This window comes from Dermacentor variabilis, chromosome 9 (genome assembly GCF_050947875.1).
Source record: "Dermacentor variabilis isolate Ectoservices chromosome 9, ASM5094787v1, whole genome shotgun sequence".
Classification (NCBI taxonomy): Eukaryota; Metazoa; Arthropoda; class Arachnida; order Ixodida; family Ixodidae; genus Dermacentor; species Dermacentor variabilis.
In genome coordinates, this window is record NC_134576.1 from 49,514,477 (window position 1) to 49,527,878 (window position 13,402).

General features: G+C 46.6%; 1 protein-coding gene across 1 annotated transcript in view; it reads left to right on the forward strand.

Moving 5' to 3' along the window:
- Nucleotides 1-9,835, forward strand: part of LOC142558345 (ATP-binding cassette sub-family C member 2-like) — a 144,838-nt gene extending 135,003 nt beyond the window's left edge. The window contains exons 27-28 of the mRNA XM_075670490.1: nucleotides 8,261-8,455; nucleotides 9,614-9,835. Coding sequence (XP_075526605.1) covers nucleotides 8,261-8,455; nucleotides 9,614-9,764 — 346 coding nt within the window. The 3' untranslated portion in view covers nucleotides 9,765-9,835. The remainder of the gene's footprint in view (nucleotides 1-8,260; nucleotides 8,456-9,613) is intronic.
- Nucleotides 9,836-13,402: the final 3,567 nt, after the last annotated feature.

The following is a 13,402-nucleotide window of genomic DNA, read 5'->3' on the forward strand; positions in this document are numbered from 1 at the left end:
AACAGATGGGACCTTACGCTTATGCTAGTTAACCTATTCTACCTAAAAATCACGGCAGAGGTGTGGTACGAAAAACATGAAGAGGAGCTAACCAGCTGGGACCAATGCAACTAGAAATTGACAGATTTGTTTGGCAAACAAATTTGTTTGTTTAATTTGTTTGTTTGGGAACTGGCCCCCTGTACCCAATCCCCCACAGAGTCCTATGTCTCCTACATTCAGGACGTGCTGGCACTTTGTCGTAAAGCCGATCACGACATGACAGAAGCTGAGAAGGTCGGGCACATGCTGAAGGCCATTGCTAACGACGCGGTTAATCTGCTCATGTGCAAGAGCTGCTCTACAATTAATGCAATCATCAAAGAGTGCCGACAATTTGAGCAGTTCAAAAGCCGACGCATCTTGCAACAGCTCGCCAGACTTCCCAATACTGCTTCAACGTCGGCGAGTGAAGATCAACCCGCACGGCAGCATTCGACGCCATCAGAGGACGTGGTGTGAATTGTTAGAAGTGAACTGTATGCGATGGCGCCCGCAGCTTTCTGTTCGCGTTTTCAGCTCCCCTCGTACAAGACATCGTTCGCCAGGAACTTGAAAACATTTGTTGATAGTCTGTGTGTGCTGTCGCCCAATCCAGAGCTAACGAACGCACTTCTACTATTCTCACTCCACCCGACGCCTCTCTCCGCGTTATCGCAACCAGACTGAGTCGATAACTGCGGACTACCAGCTGATATGTTTCACCTGTCGCCGCATTGGTCATGTCGCCCGATGCTGTCGCAACTCATGGCCCTCGACACCTCGCACGCCGACCAACCTGAGCCGTTCTGATGGAAATGCAGGCAATGTTTCGCCAACCGCCGAGTCTAACGGTGCCGACAACCCTTTCTGAAAACTAGGAAATGCAGCCCTCGGAGGTGGCGCTACATTACCGATTACTGATGCAAATACTCTGTATGTGCCCACAAGGAGAAGTGTAATTGACGTTAAAATAGACAGTGTACCTGACCAAGCACTCGTCGACACTGGAGCCCACGTATCTGAGACGAGTGCTAGCCTACGCAGACATTTAAAGAAAGTCCTCACCCCAGCACCTGCCCGACTGCTTCATGCGGTTGACGGCGGCATGCTGGTTGTTCTTGGAATGTGTACTGCGTGTTTAAGTGCAGCCGGCCGCCCCACTTCTGTACTCTTTGCTGTGATGGACAACTGCCCTCACGGCGTTATCCTTGGATTGGACTTTTTGTCCATTCATCCTGCTCTCATCGACTGCGCGACCGGCGTTGTTCAGTTGGAACTGCCTAAAGTCGCCGATATTCTGAGCACTGCTCAACCGCACTTGTGTTTGCTTCACGATGTGCGACTGTCCCCCGAGGCAGTTACGTCACTTTGACCGCCCAGCCACAGGTTCGTGACGGTGAATATGTGCTTCGCCCCATCATCCACGTGCTTTTTAACCAGAACGTTGCTGGTCCACATACACTGGTCGTGATTACTAATAACGACGTTGTTCTACCGCTTCAGAATTTCAGCCCGTGCCCCCAAGTGATTCCGGCCAGCATGTTCGTGGCAAGTGTTTCTAGTGGTCCCGAATTTGATATTGAGAGTCTGAATGGCAAGAGTTTTTTATTAGCACCTATTGCAACACACAGCTGCCGTTCCTTTACGGATGACTTCCCGAAAACAATTGCACCTAACCTCACCTCTGCACAGGCCACGGACATACGTCTCCTGCTTGAAACGTACATTGACATCTTTGATTTCGGCGACAGGCCTTTAGGCCAAACATCTGTTGTTCAGCACCGTATAAAAACTGGAAACACGAATCTCATTCGTCGACGTCCCTATCGTGTATCGCATGTTGAACGCCGAGTCATCCAATCAGACGTGGACAAAATGCTCCGCAAAAGGGTCATCGAGCCACCAGCCAGTCCTTGGGCTTCCTTCCCCTGTCGTCCTTGTGAAAAATAAAGATGGTACCCGGCGTTTTCGCGTCGAATATCGCCACTTAAACAAAATCACGCAAAAACACGTCCGCCCACTACCACGCATCGATGACTCCTTGGACTGCTTGCACGGAGCTAAATACTTCTCGTCCATCAATATTTGATCCGGCTACTCGCAGATTTCAGTTGATGAAATGGACCGCAAGAAAAAAGCCTTCATCACGCCCTGTGGTTTGTATCAGTTCAAAGTCATTCCCTTTGGCCTATTCAGTGCTCCTGCGACATTTGAACGTATGAAGGACTCTCTTCTGCGATGCTACAAATGGACCATCTGTCTCTGTTACCTTGAGGTTATTATTTTTCTCCCGCGTTCGGCAGCCCCCTTACCCGACTCGCAGCTATTCTTGCGGTCTTCCGAAAAGCCGGCCTCCAACTTAACTCCTCCAAGTGCCAATTCAGGCGCCGTCAGATTGTCGTGTTAGGACACCTCGTTGGCGCATCCGGTGTCCAACCAAATCCGGAAAAGTTCGCACCGTACGCAGTTTCCCTGTGCCGCGCTCTGCTTCTGACATGTCCTGCTTCGTCCGACCTGTGTTCTTACTTTCGCCTGCTCACCCAAAACTTCGCCGACTTTGCTCTGCCCTTGACAGATCTTCTAAAGAACACGCCATCTTCATGAGGCACGGAACAGGCTCACGCGTTCGCCGCTCTCATCCGATTTCTGACCACTCCTCAAATACTTGCCCACTTTGATCCATCTGCACCGATTGAAGTCGACACCGACGCAAGCCGCCATGGCATCGGCGCGCTTCTCGCCCAACAACAGAATAGTACCAAGTGCGTGATCGCTTACGCCGGCCTCCTGCTGTCACCTGCCGAGAGAAATTACTCCATCACCGAGCGCGAGTGCTTGGCTTTAGTTCGGGCTGTCGTCAAGTTCCGGCCATATTTGTACGGCCGCACGGTGGCGGTCGTTACCGACAACCACGCACTTTGCTGGCTGTCTTCCCTCCGGGACCCGACAGGATGGCTTGGTCACTGGGCTTTGCGGCTCCAGGAATTTTCGTTTGTTTTCAACCATAAGTCTGCACGCCTCCACAAGGCCACTGACTGCCTCTCGCGTCACCCCGTGGATCCTCCCGATCCTGTTGCTGATGATCCGGTGACCTTCGTGCTGTACTTCACTCACATGACCGACATGCGCGCTGAACAATGCGACGCATCCTTACTGTCCATAATCGCCGGAGCGCAATCTGGCAGCACCGACGGTACGTGCCGCATGTTCGTGCTGCATGACGGCATCGTCTACCGCCACAATATCAACCCTGACGGCCCTCATTTGCTCCTTGTCCTTCCTCGTCATAAGCGATCCGTCGCTCTCGAACAACTTCACAATGCGCCGATGGCGGGACACCTTGGCGCCTTGCGTACGTACGAACGCGTACGACGCCGGTTCTTTTGGCCCGGTTTCTACCGCTCCGTGAGTTGTTATGTCGCAACATGCGAACTGTGTCAGCGCCGGAAGAAACCTCCCTTGCCACCTGTCCGACGACTCCATCCAATTGAAGTTCCCTCTGAACCGTTCTTTCGCGTAGGCCTTGACCTGCTTGCCACTTTTCCGACGTCGACTACAGGGAATAAATGGATCACCGTCGCTACTGATTACGCGACACGCTCCGCAATAACAAAAGTGATGCCGACTAGTTGCGCAACAGACGTCGCCAGTTTTCTCCTCTACGACGTCATTCTCCACCACGGTGCACCTCGACAGTTACAGACCACGGCTGCTCGTTCTTGCCACGAGTTGTCGACGACCTCCTCCGCTCTTGTGCTACTGAGCACAAGTTGTCGACCGCCTACCACCTACAAACGAACGGTCTTACGGAACATCTCAACCGAACAATCAGAAATGTTGTCCATGTACGTCTCCAACGATCACCGCGACTGGGACGCCACGCTGGCCTACCTGACGTTCGCGTATAATTCGTCCCGACATGACACCACAGGATATTCACCCTTTTATGTTTTGTGCGGTCGCAACTCCACATTGCGGTTTGACACCATCCTCCCTTCTCTGCCACGTGTTGCAACTGAGTACGCACGGGAAGTCATCGATCGCGCTCACATGGCACATCAAGTCCCCCGATATCGTTTATTAGCATCGCAGCATATACAAAAAAAGCGTTACGACCGGTGCCATCGCGATGTTAAGTTCGAGCCAGGTGCTTGGGTGCTCCTTTTGTCACCATGTCGTCGGGTTGGCCTCTCCCAGGAGCTCCAATCGCTACACAGGGCCTTATGAAGTCCTACGTCAATTTAACGACGTAAATTACGAGATTGCGCCGCTACAGTTTGATTCATCCTGAAGTCGAAGCCTGTTGACGTCGTCCTCGTTTAGAGGCTGAAGCCATAATTCATTCGTAATTCTTCGCCTAACATGCGCCGAGACGGCGCTTCACCACCCGGGGGTCCTGTTACGGAAGGATGAAAGAACAGAGGAAGAAGAAGATCGCGAGACGCTGGCTCATGCGTGTTGTTGGTGGTCAGCCATCTTAACTATTCTGACTCATTTTATACATATTTATCGTAAATACTACCTTCTATACTCCAAGCATTCCCGTAACAATATATGAAAAATCAGCCTAGCAAATAAATTTATTGTTGTAGCGGCACGCCTATGGGTAGGCAAAACATAGGACTCCGGAGGAGAAACATGAGTGGGAAGAGCCGCAAAAGGAAAAAAAACGGCTATACGATCAGCGGAGGCTTGCTGCATGCCAAGATCTCTACCACGTGGTACAGATCGTGTTTGTATTTAGTCTTGGCTGCGAATGTAGAGAAAGTGGCCGCGCAACCCATCACAGTTTAGCACAGCTACCACAAAGCGATTGTCACTACCATTAATCTAAAGCAATAAAGGACTGCATACCCCCTTCAGCAGTTGTAGGGATGGTTTTCAACAGTTTCGCTTCACATCCACTTTCACAGGGCCGGGATGACGAGTCAATTTTTTTTCTGCACCTTTTCTCTGAGGATAGCGTACTTGTTTGAGGGCAGTTTTTGGAAGCGGCGTCATGCGATCAATCGCAGTTCGAGCACTCGAAGACGGTTTCACGCCAAATTTATTTTGTGTACATGTTCTCCGCACACGATGCAGAAAGCATTCAGCCTGCACACACGGCCTTGTGGCACTGAAGTGGTTTTAGAAGAAATCGGTGCCTAAGCCAAATGAAGCTTCGGTGTCCATAGCTATAATTTATTACAACGCCTGCTTACAAAAAAGTACAATCCACAATTTGAAACGCAAGCAACAAACAAGTCGATCTGTGTGAAGTGTGTCGAACAGACCAGCAGAGTGTGAGTCACCTTTTCCAAATGCAGAAGTTTCTTATCCAAGTGGCTATCGGATGCGCGTCGTCTGTTTCTTTCTGCAAAAGATGAACTCGTACATTGCTACCTTTCCACCGCAATGACACGCATAATATACAAAATAATTATTTAGACTTCCGTCTTTTCTTTTTCATTTTCGGCCGGGTGCGCGGTGGCATCAAGACTAATTTGAGAACTACAAAGCATTCATTGCATGTCGTGATAGGAGACCCCTTTCGCTTCAAGCCTGAACCTGTATCGGCTGTTTCTCGGCGCCGCCACTAGGTGGTGAACGCAAGGTAACGATTTAAAGATTTGCTATTTGCGACTTGGAGTCGCAAATAGCTGCTAAGCCGGAAGTATCGGGCAGAAGTTCCTAATCGGGATCAGTGCACAGACGCTCCTGAATCATTTCACGGGACGTCGTGTCATACTATTTCAAGTGACAAGTACGAGCACTGTATCATAGCTCTAGCTCAGAATTCCGCTACAAAAGCATGTGAGCCATGTCGAATAACGTAAGCAGCTAGCTCTGCCTTAAAGCGCACCATGAACGTAACGCAGCGCAGCCAATACATGCCTTGTTGCGGCAAAGAAGAACCGGGTAAACCTCCGAGTTCCAAACTGCCAGTCACCAAATTCGTCACCGATCGTCAAATGTGCGAAAAGATGAAGTAGCGGCAACTACTTATCTTATGTTTTGTCCTGCAATATTTGTAGCACGTGAAAATTTGGGTATCAAGTGCAGCAGCGCGAAGACAACGAGGGCAGGTATGGAAACATACACAGCAAGGCGAGCGCTAAACCGCGAACTGAAAATGTTCTTGAAAGAAGAACCAGCTTTAAAGCATGTCGAAAAACACTAAAAAAACCAAAAGGTTGATGGGCGTGCGTACAGCCTACAAGTACAGGTGTTTATCTAAAAAAATGTGTCTCAAGTTTCCTTAGACCGAATGACGCTGCGCTGACACATTTATCTTCTTGTTTAGCAATGCAGTAAGCTTCTACAACCTGTCTTTTTTTGTGCATTTTGCGAGCAAAAAACAAAAACCTGATGTCTGGGGACACTATAGGTTTCTCAAGCACGCTTTTTTTTTATTTGGTGTTTTACGTGCCAAAACCACTTTCTGATTATGAGGCACGCCGTAGTGGAGGACTCCGGAAATTTTGACCACCTGGGGTTCTTTAACGTGCACCTAAATCTAAGCACACGGGTGTTTTCGCATTTCGCCCCCATCGAAATGCGGCCGCCATGGCCGGGATTCGATCCCGCGACCTCGTGCTCAGCAGCCCAACACCATAGCCACTGAGCAACCACGGCGGGTAAGCACGCTTTTGGTTTTTGTTGGTGTTTTTTGACAAGGTATAAAGATGGTTGTTCCTTGAATAAAACTCTCAGCACTTCAGGGCTCGTTCTATTGCTTGTTTTTGATTCCTCTCCTCGTCTTCTTCGTGCTGTTTCAAGTTATGTTCAAAATGGACCAACTCGGCAAATCAGGTTGTTGAAAATTTGAATCCTAGAATTTTCGTTCCAGCAAGGTTTTCCGCCCAAACGTTTGCATAATCAGTTAGCTGCTCTTTGAGTTTGCGACTTTAGATGCATTGCAAAGCATATGACCTTGTAGCGCTTTCTATAAAACCATACCAAACAATTAGGAGCTATTTTTCAACTTTTCCAATGTGAACACGAAAAAGAAATTGAACCATTTCTTGTACTGTAGGACTTCGTCTCCTGAAAAGTTGCGGCTCGTCCATATTAGTCGAATGATGTGTCGTTTACTCATGCTTTCTTAATAGTGTCAGCAGAGTTATGCAAGCGTACAGTAACGATTCATTAGCTTTATAATTAGTTTATTAGTTATACGTTATTCTGTATTGTTTTTGTGTTATTTCATTATGTATCATATCACTTTTGCTGCAAAACATTGTTTGCTATTGACGCGCGTTTAAAAGAAGTTTTAATGTCTTTTCGCTATTTTTCATTGTCATCGTTATCACGCTAGTTGTCCCGATTGACCGGCATCCTCTTCTCTTGCAGTTTTCGTTTCAGAGCAGCTTTTTGCAAACTAGACCACATGCGCGATACAGCGCTTTTAACTAACACAATTCAATGCAATACATCCGCGCTCTGGCTCTGAAGTTCTTCAGAAAGTTCAGAACTTCAAAAGTTTGCCTGTAGATGAACTCTTGCGCTAAAATCATTGTTACCGCAAGTTGGGACAGCTAACAGGACTCATTTTTAGAGCTGGTGATTCATTTTCAATGTAATTTCTCTTTAAGTGTGTCCTGTGCAAATCCACTGACGTTTTCTTTTTTTCTGAAGGCAGACAAGTATTGCGCGTTCAAAAAAAATCATTTTGTCACATAAAGCCCCCACAGAAGTCGCGTCACTTCGGAGTACACGTATCGAAAATTTTAGGTGGTGTTTGTTAGTATCCTGCCACAATGCGAAAACATATGTTTACCAACTTTTTGTAGTTCTAAAACTATCCATCAATAGCAATTTTAGAGGTTAAGTGAGACCAATTACTGACAAACAACAAATTTGTTTTTATATTTGAGCCTGAACGAGATTAGTTTAGGTGTCCACGAGATTGGTGTAGTACACGATCTCTATGCGTTCCCCTACATTACCATATCCTGGCGGAGCAACCACACTGTGGACGCACGCAGACATAAGAACAAAAGTTATCTCTAGTGATTTTAATATCAAGCTTTAAAGCGGCAGACGTACAAGTGTTTAAAGGTTACAGGAGTTGGCCACGTAATCTACATTTATCCGTGCGATCCCAACATTCATTGACTCCTGGACCCCGTCAAGATGTTTTCTTGCAGTTTTTAGCCCGGGAGTCCAGCCAGGATTTCTGACGTCACGGTTCAAAGCGCCTATATCCTCCGTCGAAAGAGAGGTATTGATTCTCTAATTGCAATTGCCCGCCTGGCAGTGTTGGACAGCGGCAGCTGGTTTGCCTGGCCAGGGCCCTCTTGCGCGCATCCAAGATCCTTCTGCTGGACGAAGCGACGTCACAGATGGACGGCGACACAGACCGCCTGATCCAGGTGGCGCTGAGGGAGGCCTTCGCAGACTGCACGCTCCTCACCGTCGCACACCGCATTCACACAGTCCTCGACTACGACAGGTGAGACGGAGGCGCGATTCCGGTGTTTAAGGTTACAGGAGTTGTGTGACCCACATGTGTGACCCTACATGCAAAATCGATGCGTAGGCACCTGACGTTCCTCTCAGCCGCGTGACCGTGATACACTACACAGGAGACCTCCAGACTCTTTTGCTGTTATAGCATTAACTCGGGAAAGGTTTGGCGCACTGGTGACAATGGGATGCCTTGTGACCGTGTACAATTAGGGTGAGATTGCCTAGTTCGATGTACCTTCGTCTTAGTATTTCCGCATGCGAGTTACAACGCGAGTTACATGCCGTGGATTTCCATCGGTGATTCTGTAGATGGTATTTCTGTTGTGCTAAAGATACAAGTCGCATTTTAGATTTTTGACGTACGGAGTGTCGCCTAGCTAAACGGGAGCGCCAGGTACACATGTCCCTTACAGCTATAGACCACTACCTCATTTGCCCTGAAATTTCACGCACAGACCGCATTTCGTAGTGAGTTCAATTTATTACCACGTTTGGGCGCATTACTTGCAGATTTCATAGGCAACAAAATTAGAACTGCATGACATCTGCGGTGAGGCCGTAGTAAAATGGCCCAATCCACTCGGGTGGGTCGGCCATAAATCGGGCAATACCAGGGTAAAATAATAAATAATTAGAGTATAATAATTTAAACTAAATTAATCACAACGCGTTCTCAAATTAAAGGTTAGATGATAATAATATGAAGTTAAAACAGATAAATGTTACAGTAAACAAATGCAAAAATTCTAATACGTAGAGCATTCATCAGCAAGCATCTATTCTTGTCTCGCACATTGGAGAGGATCCCAACCGTTGCCTCTCGATATGTAGCCATTTTTTCATCAGTCCTCCGTAATCGCTATGTGCCACTGTGACTCGAGGGGCATAGAATCATTGCATGTATATATTTCGTAACGTGTAGCTCTCTTTGTGTAAATTAGGTGCAATTTGGCAGAGTGCATATTGTGATGTGTGTTACTTCGACGTCCCATATGATATAATGTATATCCGTGCAAGCCGACTCTTCGTTATTGTCGCAAGCCCCCACACAGTAATGACCTCGGGCAGAAGTTAGGTAATGAAGTAATAAATATTTTGAGCGTAGTCTGCTTGTTCTTATTTTTGATTTCCTCTCTTGCAGAATACTCGTGCTCGAAGACGGGAAAGTTCGAGAGTTCGACTCCGTGCAAACGCTCCTTTCGGACACGTCTTCTGCCTTCTACAGGATGGCTGCTGAGTGCGGCATTTACAGCGCTGGAAGGGAGCCAGATCTAATCAGTACTTGCTTGTGACAGACTGATCTCATACCAGTTTTCATTTTTTCTTAAGTTCGGTAATAAAGTTTGTCTTCACGTTGCGTTAAGTGTTAATTATGATAAGCAACTTTATAAGGTCCTAGAATATGTCGCAAATAATATTTGACAAGTGACATGTCTTCAGCAATCTGCTTGCAAACGCACTACAAGCGTTTTTCTCGTATTTTACCACCACTAGTGTTGCGCGCCATTGCTACACCGCTCTCTCTCTCCCATCTCTCTCTTCCCCTTGTTCGTTCCCCCAGCGTAGAGTAGCCAACAGGACTCTTGATTGGGTAATATCCGTGCCTTCCTCATCTCTCTCTGCTTCTCTCTCTCTCCTACACCCCTGGAGGTGAATAGCACGAATAAACATGAACAGATCAATAATAGAAACGATGCCTCCAAATCGTGTGTGATTATGCCAAAGCTTTTACTGTAATGTGGATATAAAGTACCGAAGTAGTTGTAACAGCAAGAAATATATATATCGTTTTTTTGCCGGATGGCTGAATTACCCATCTCCATCCGAAGTCTTCGACCCTATCAGTGGTTTCATATGGATTTTACATTCCTTGCGTCGGGGTCAGCTCGTGCAAACGTATGATTTTTGTGCGTTTATGTGTTCTCGTGCGAAATGTGTGAAAACCGACGACCAAGAACCACTTTTTAAAAGGAACACGCTCAGTAAAGTGAAACTGAGGAACTGGGAAAGCGTGAAGGGGCAGGGACGGGGCACAATACTGCCGCTTGTAATGATGAGGTCATGCAGAAGTGCGGCAGTTTCAACCCTGTAACGCCCAAACCCAGTTCTACACCAAATAAAGTTAGAAAACTTGTTCGGCCTTATTTCTCGGCAAGCAGAGCACATTTGCATATAAAAAACAACAAAATAGCAATTAAGGTACAAACTAGAAAATATCGCTATTATTTCATCAGCACTTGCTTTGCTGATGTGCCCGCAACTGAGCACTCACACGAGTGTATCGAAAACAGCGCCATAGGCTTCGCCTTAAGTCTTCCATGCTGAAATGAGAACTCTGAGGCGTCAAAATAGCGTATAGTGTGCATGATGCGATTGGTATAACAGGCTTAAGCAAATGTAGCGCAAGCACACTCCGCGAATTGCCCGGAATACATCTGCCGCCTGTTCTGGTTTGTTCCTCCCTTAGATAGCTTGTTCATTTTGCGTCCTTCTATTTCATTATCTGTATTTAGACTCAGTTCATTATCACGTAATAGCGGAGCTCTTTTCTGGATGCGCCCATTCCTTTTCGATGACCTTCGGGTCGAAGGCAGACTAACCTAACCAGACTTATTGAGAAATCTTAAGACCTTGCTGCCATTGAGTTCGGTATGCGTTTGTTAGTGAGTGAGGGAGTGGCTTTATTATAAAACTAAATGAATGAAAAGAAACAGTCACTAAATTGACTTACACATGGGCCCATTGCCCAAGCATGAAAATTATTCATGAGCTATTTGCTCCTTCTAAAGGTGTACAGGCTCGTGTTGACGGGCTCTTGTAGACGCGCTCGCGTAGACGGACTTAGTGTAGGACGAACACCATTCCTTATAGGCCTTATCGTCTGCGCCGAGGAAAGACAGTCCCTGGAAGGCCTTCTGCCTATGGGTGGCCAACGCTCTGTAATAGGAAGCCTACAGCTACTTTCACAAGCTATTCTACAGGTAAATAGTCAAAGAGACGCAGACATTTGGGAAAGCCAGATGAAGCATAACATCCACCCTGCGCCTATGTGAAAGCTTTGCAGATTATATTGCACACTTCATGATCATATTATGTGAAGTCATTACATTCTCTACGTGCGAAAGATAACGAAACATGGCGACTGATTCACAGACTGCAAAGATTATGGCAGAGCCTATCTCACGATGGATTTCGACGTTAATACGATTAGCACAGAAACAATATCGTGAGACACCATATTTCCGCCGCCGAACAGTGTCATTCATATGCACGATGCATGTGCGCAGCCGGCGTTTCTCTCGCGCATCTCTATGAATACGCAGTGCCATCTAGCGTCGCCGCCGCCAAGTCTGCGCGTGGGCTTCCGCGAATATATATATTTAGAAAAAAATGCCTGAATATATACGACACGGGACCGATTCCCCCAGCATCAGAGGAATTTCGAACGATTTATTTTCCGTGAAACGTCTTTTAGTTCCGTCAGCACAGCGAGTGGCTTGCTAAAGCCGCATGTAACGAAAAGCCTGCAATAATATTATCATATACAGAGTGCTTCAGCAAACACTTTCAACATTTTTTTTTTAGTTCCCTGGGGCGGATACCAAAATTCTTCTCCGTGAGCTGGTCTACTTCAAGGGACGGACATTACTTGCGCAGAACATTGAAATGCATCATCGACTACGTAACAAAAATGTATTCATTCAGTTTTTAATTAATTACATAACGGAACATATTGCAAGCAACAAATTCTACAAGGTGAGACTGCAAGACCTATCCACTAGAATAGAATTTTGTGGATGGCACCATCTACCAGATATGCGCCGTCAAACTTGCGGTAAAAATGCATTCATTCCACTCATTTTCTTACAAAACGTCGTTTTATGCATTGAAGCCCAACAGGAACTGGAATGCCAATGCATTTCTCCACAAAGTTCGGGAACGTATATCTCGAAACTGGTGTCATCCTGGGAATTCGTTCCAAGGAAATCTGCCTTGCGAACTCTCCGGCTAGAATTTGTAAATTGCAATACGTGCTATATGAGTTAAATAGTTAAACACTTCCTTAGTGAATTTTTGTTAATTATTCGATCAAGCATCTCGATTTCGTATGCAATTAATGTCCACCTCTTCGAGTAGACCAGCTCATGGACCAGAATTATGCTATCTGACAAAGGTAAATTTTTTATGTTGAAATACTCGCTGAAACACCCTGTATATCATGACGATTGTACTAGCCTTACTCCTTACTTTGGTATTGTTGTGCAGGGAAAGAAATCCCTTACACCATCGTGCAAGGGTCATGTGCACTAATGGCTCCGTTGGGACGCCACAGATGGCGCCATATTGAATCTAAATTTAGCTTGTTAGTCGGCGTTCCGAGAGGCTTAGCTCGGTTTGACGTTGGTAGATCCGACAGGGAGTGGTAAAGTTTCGATTGCTCGCTCAACCGTGCTAGGTCTCATCCTTCAAATTCAAATCTTTGGTCATAAGGAGTTATAAGGCTTACAAATGCGGAAATTGTGGAAGAAATTGTCGAAGGATCCTCGTGTTGGACGCGTAGGATCCGGAAATAGCGTGAAGAGACACGGGCACAGCAAGGCAGAGGGATTCCAATCCTCTCCCGCCCACCCTCTTTAACCATGGCGGAACGTGTCCGTCTCAAGACGAAGCGCAAACTCAAGAGCTATGAGCTATGAGCTATGAACTATAGCGAGACTATGCTGTAACCTAATTGGGAATGTAAGGTTTGTACTTGTTTTTGTTCGTATGTAAGTTGCGTATTTTGTTACGTCCTTTCTTTATCCGAGACGCTAAGAAAAATTCTACCCTCAGGGATCTTTTCTTTTCTCTGTAATTCCACCCCTTTACACCCTTACAGGAACGTCTATCACTACGACGGGCCCCGTAATCAAATCATAGTTGTGGCTGG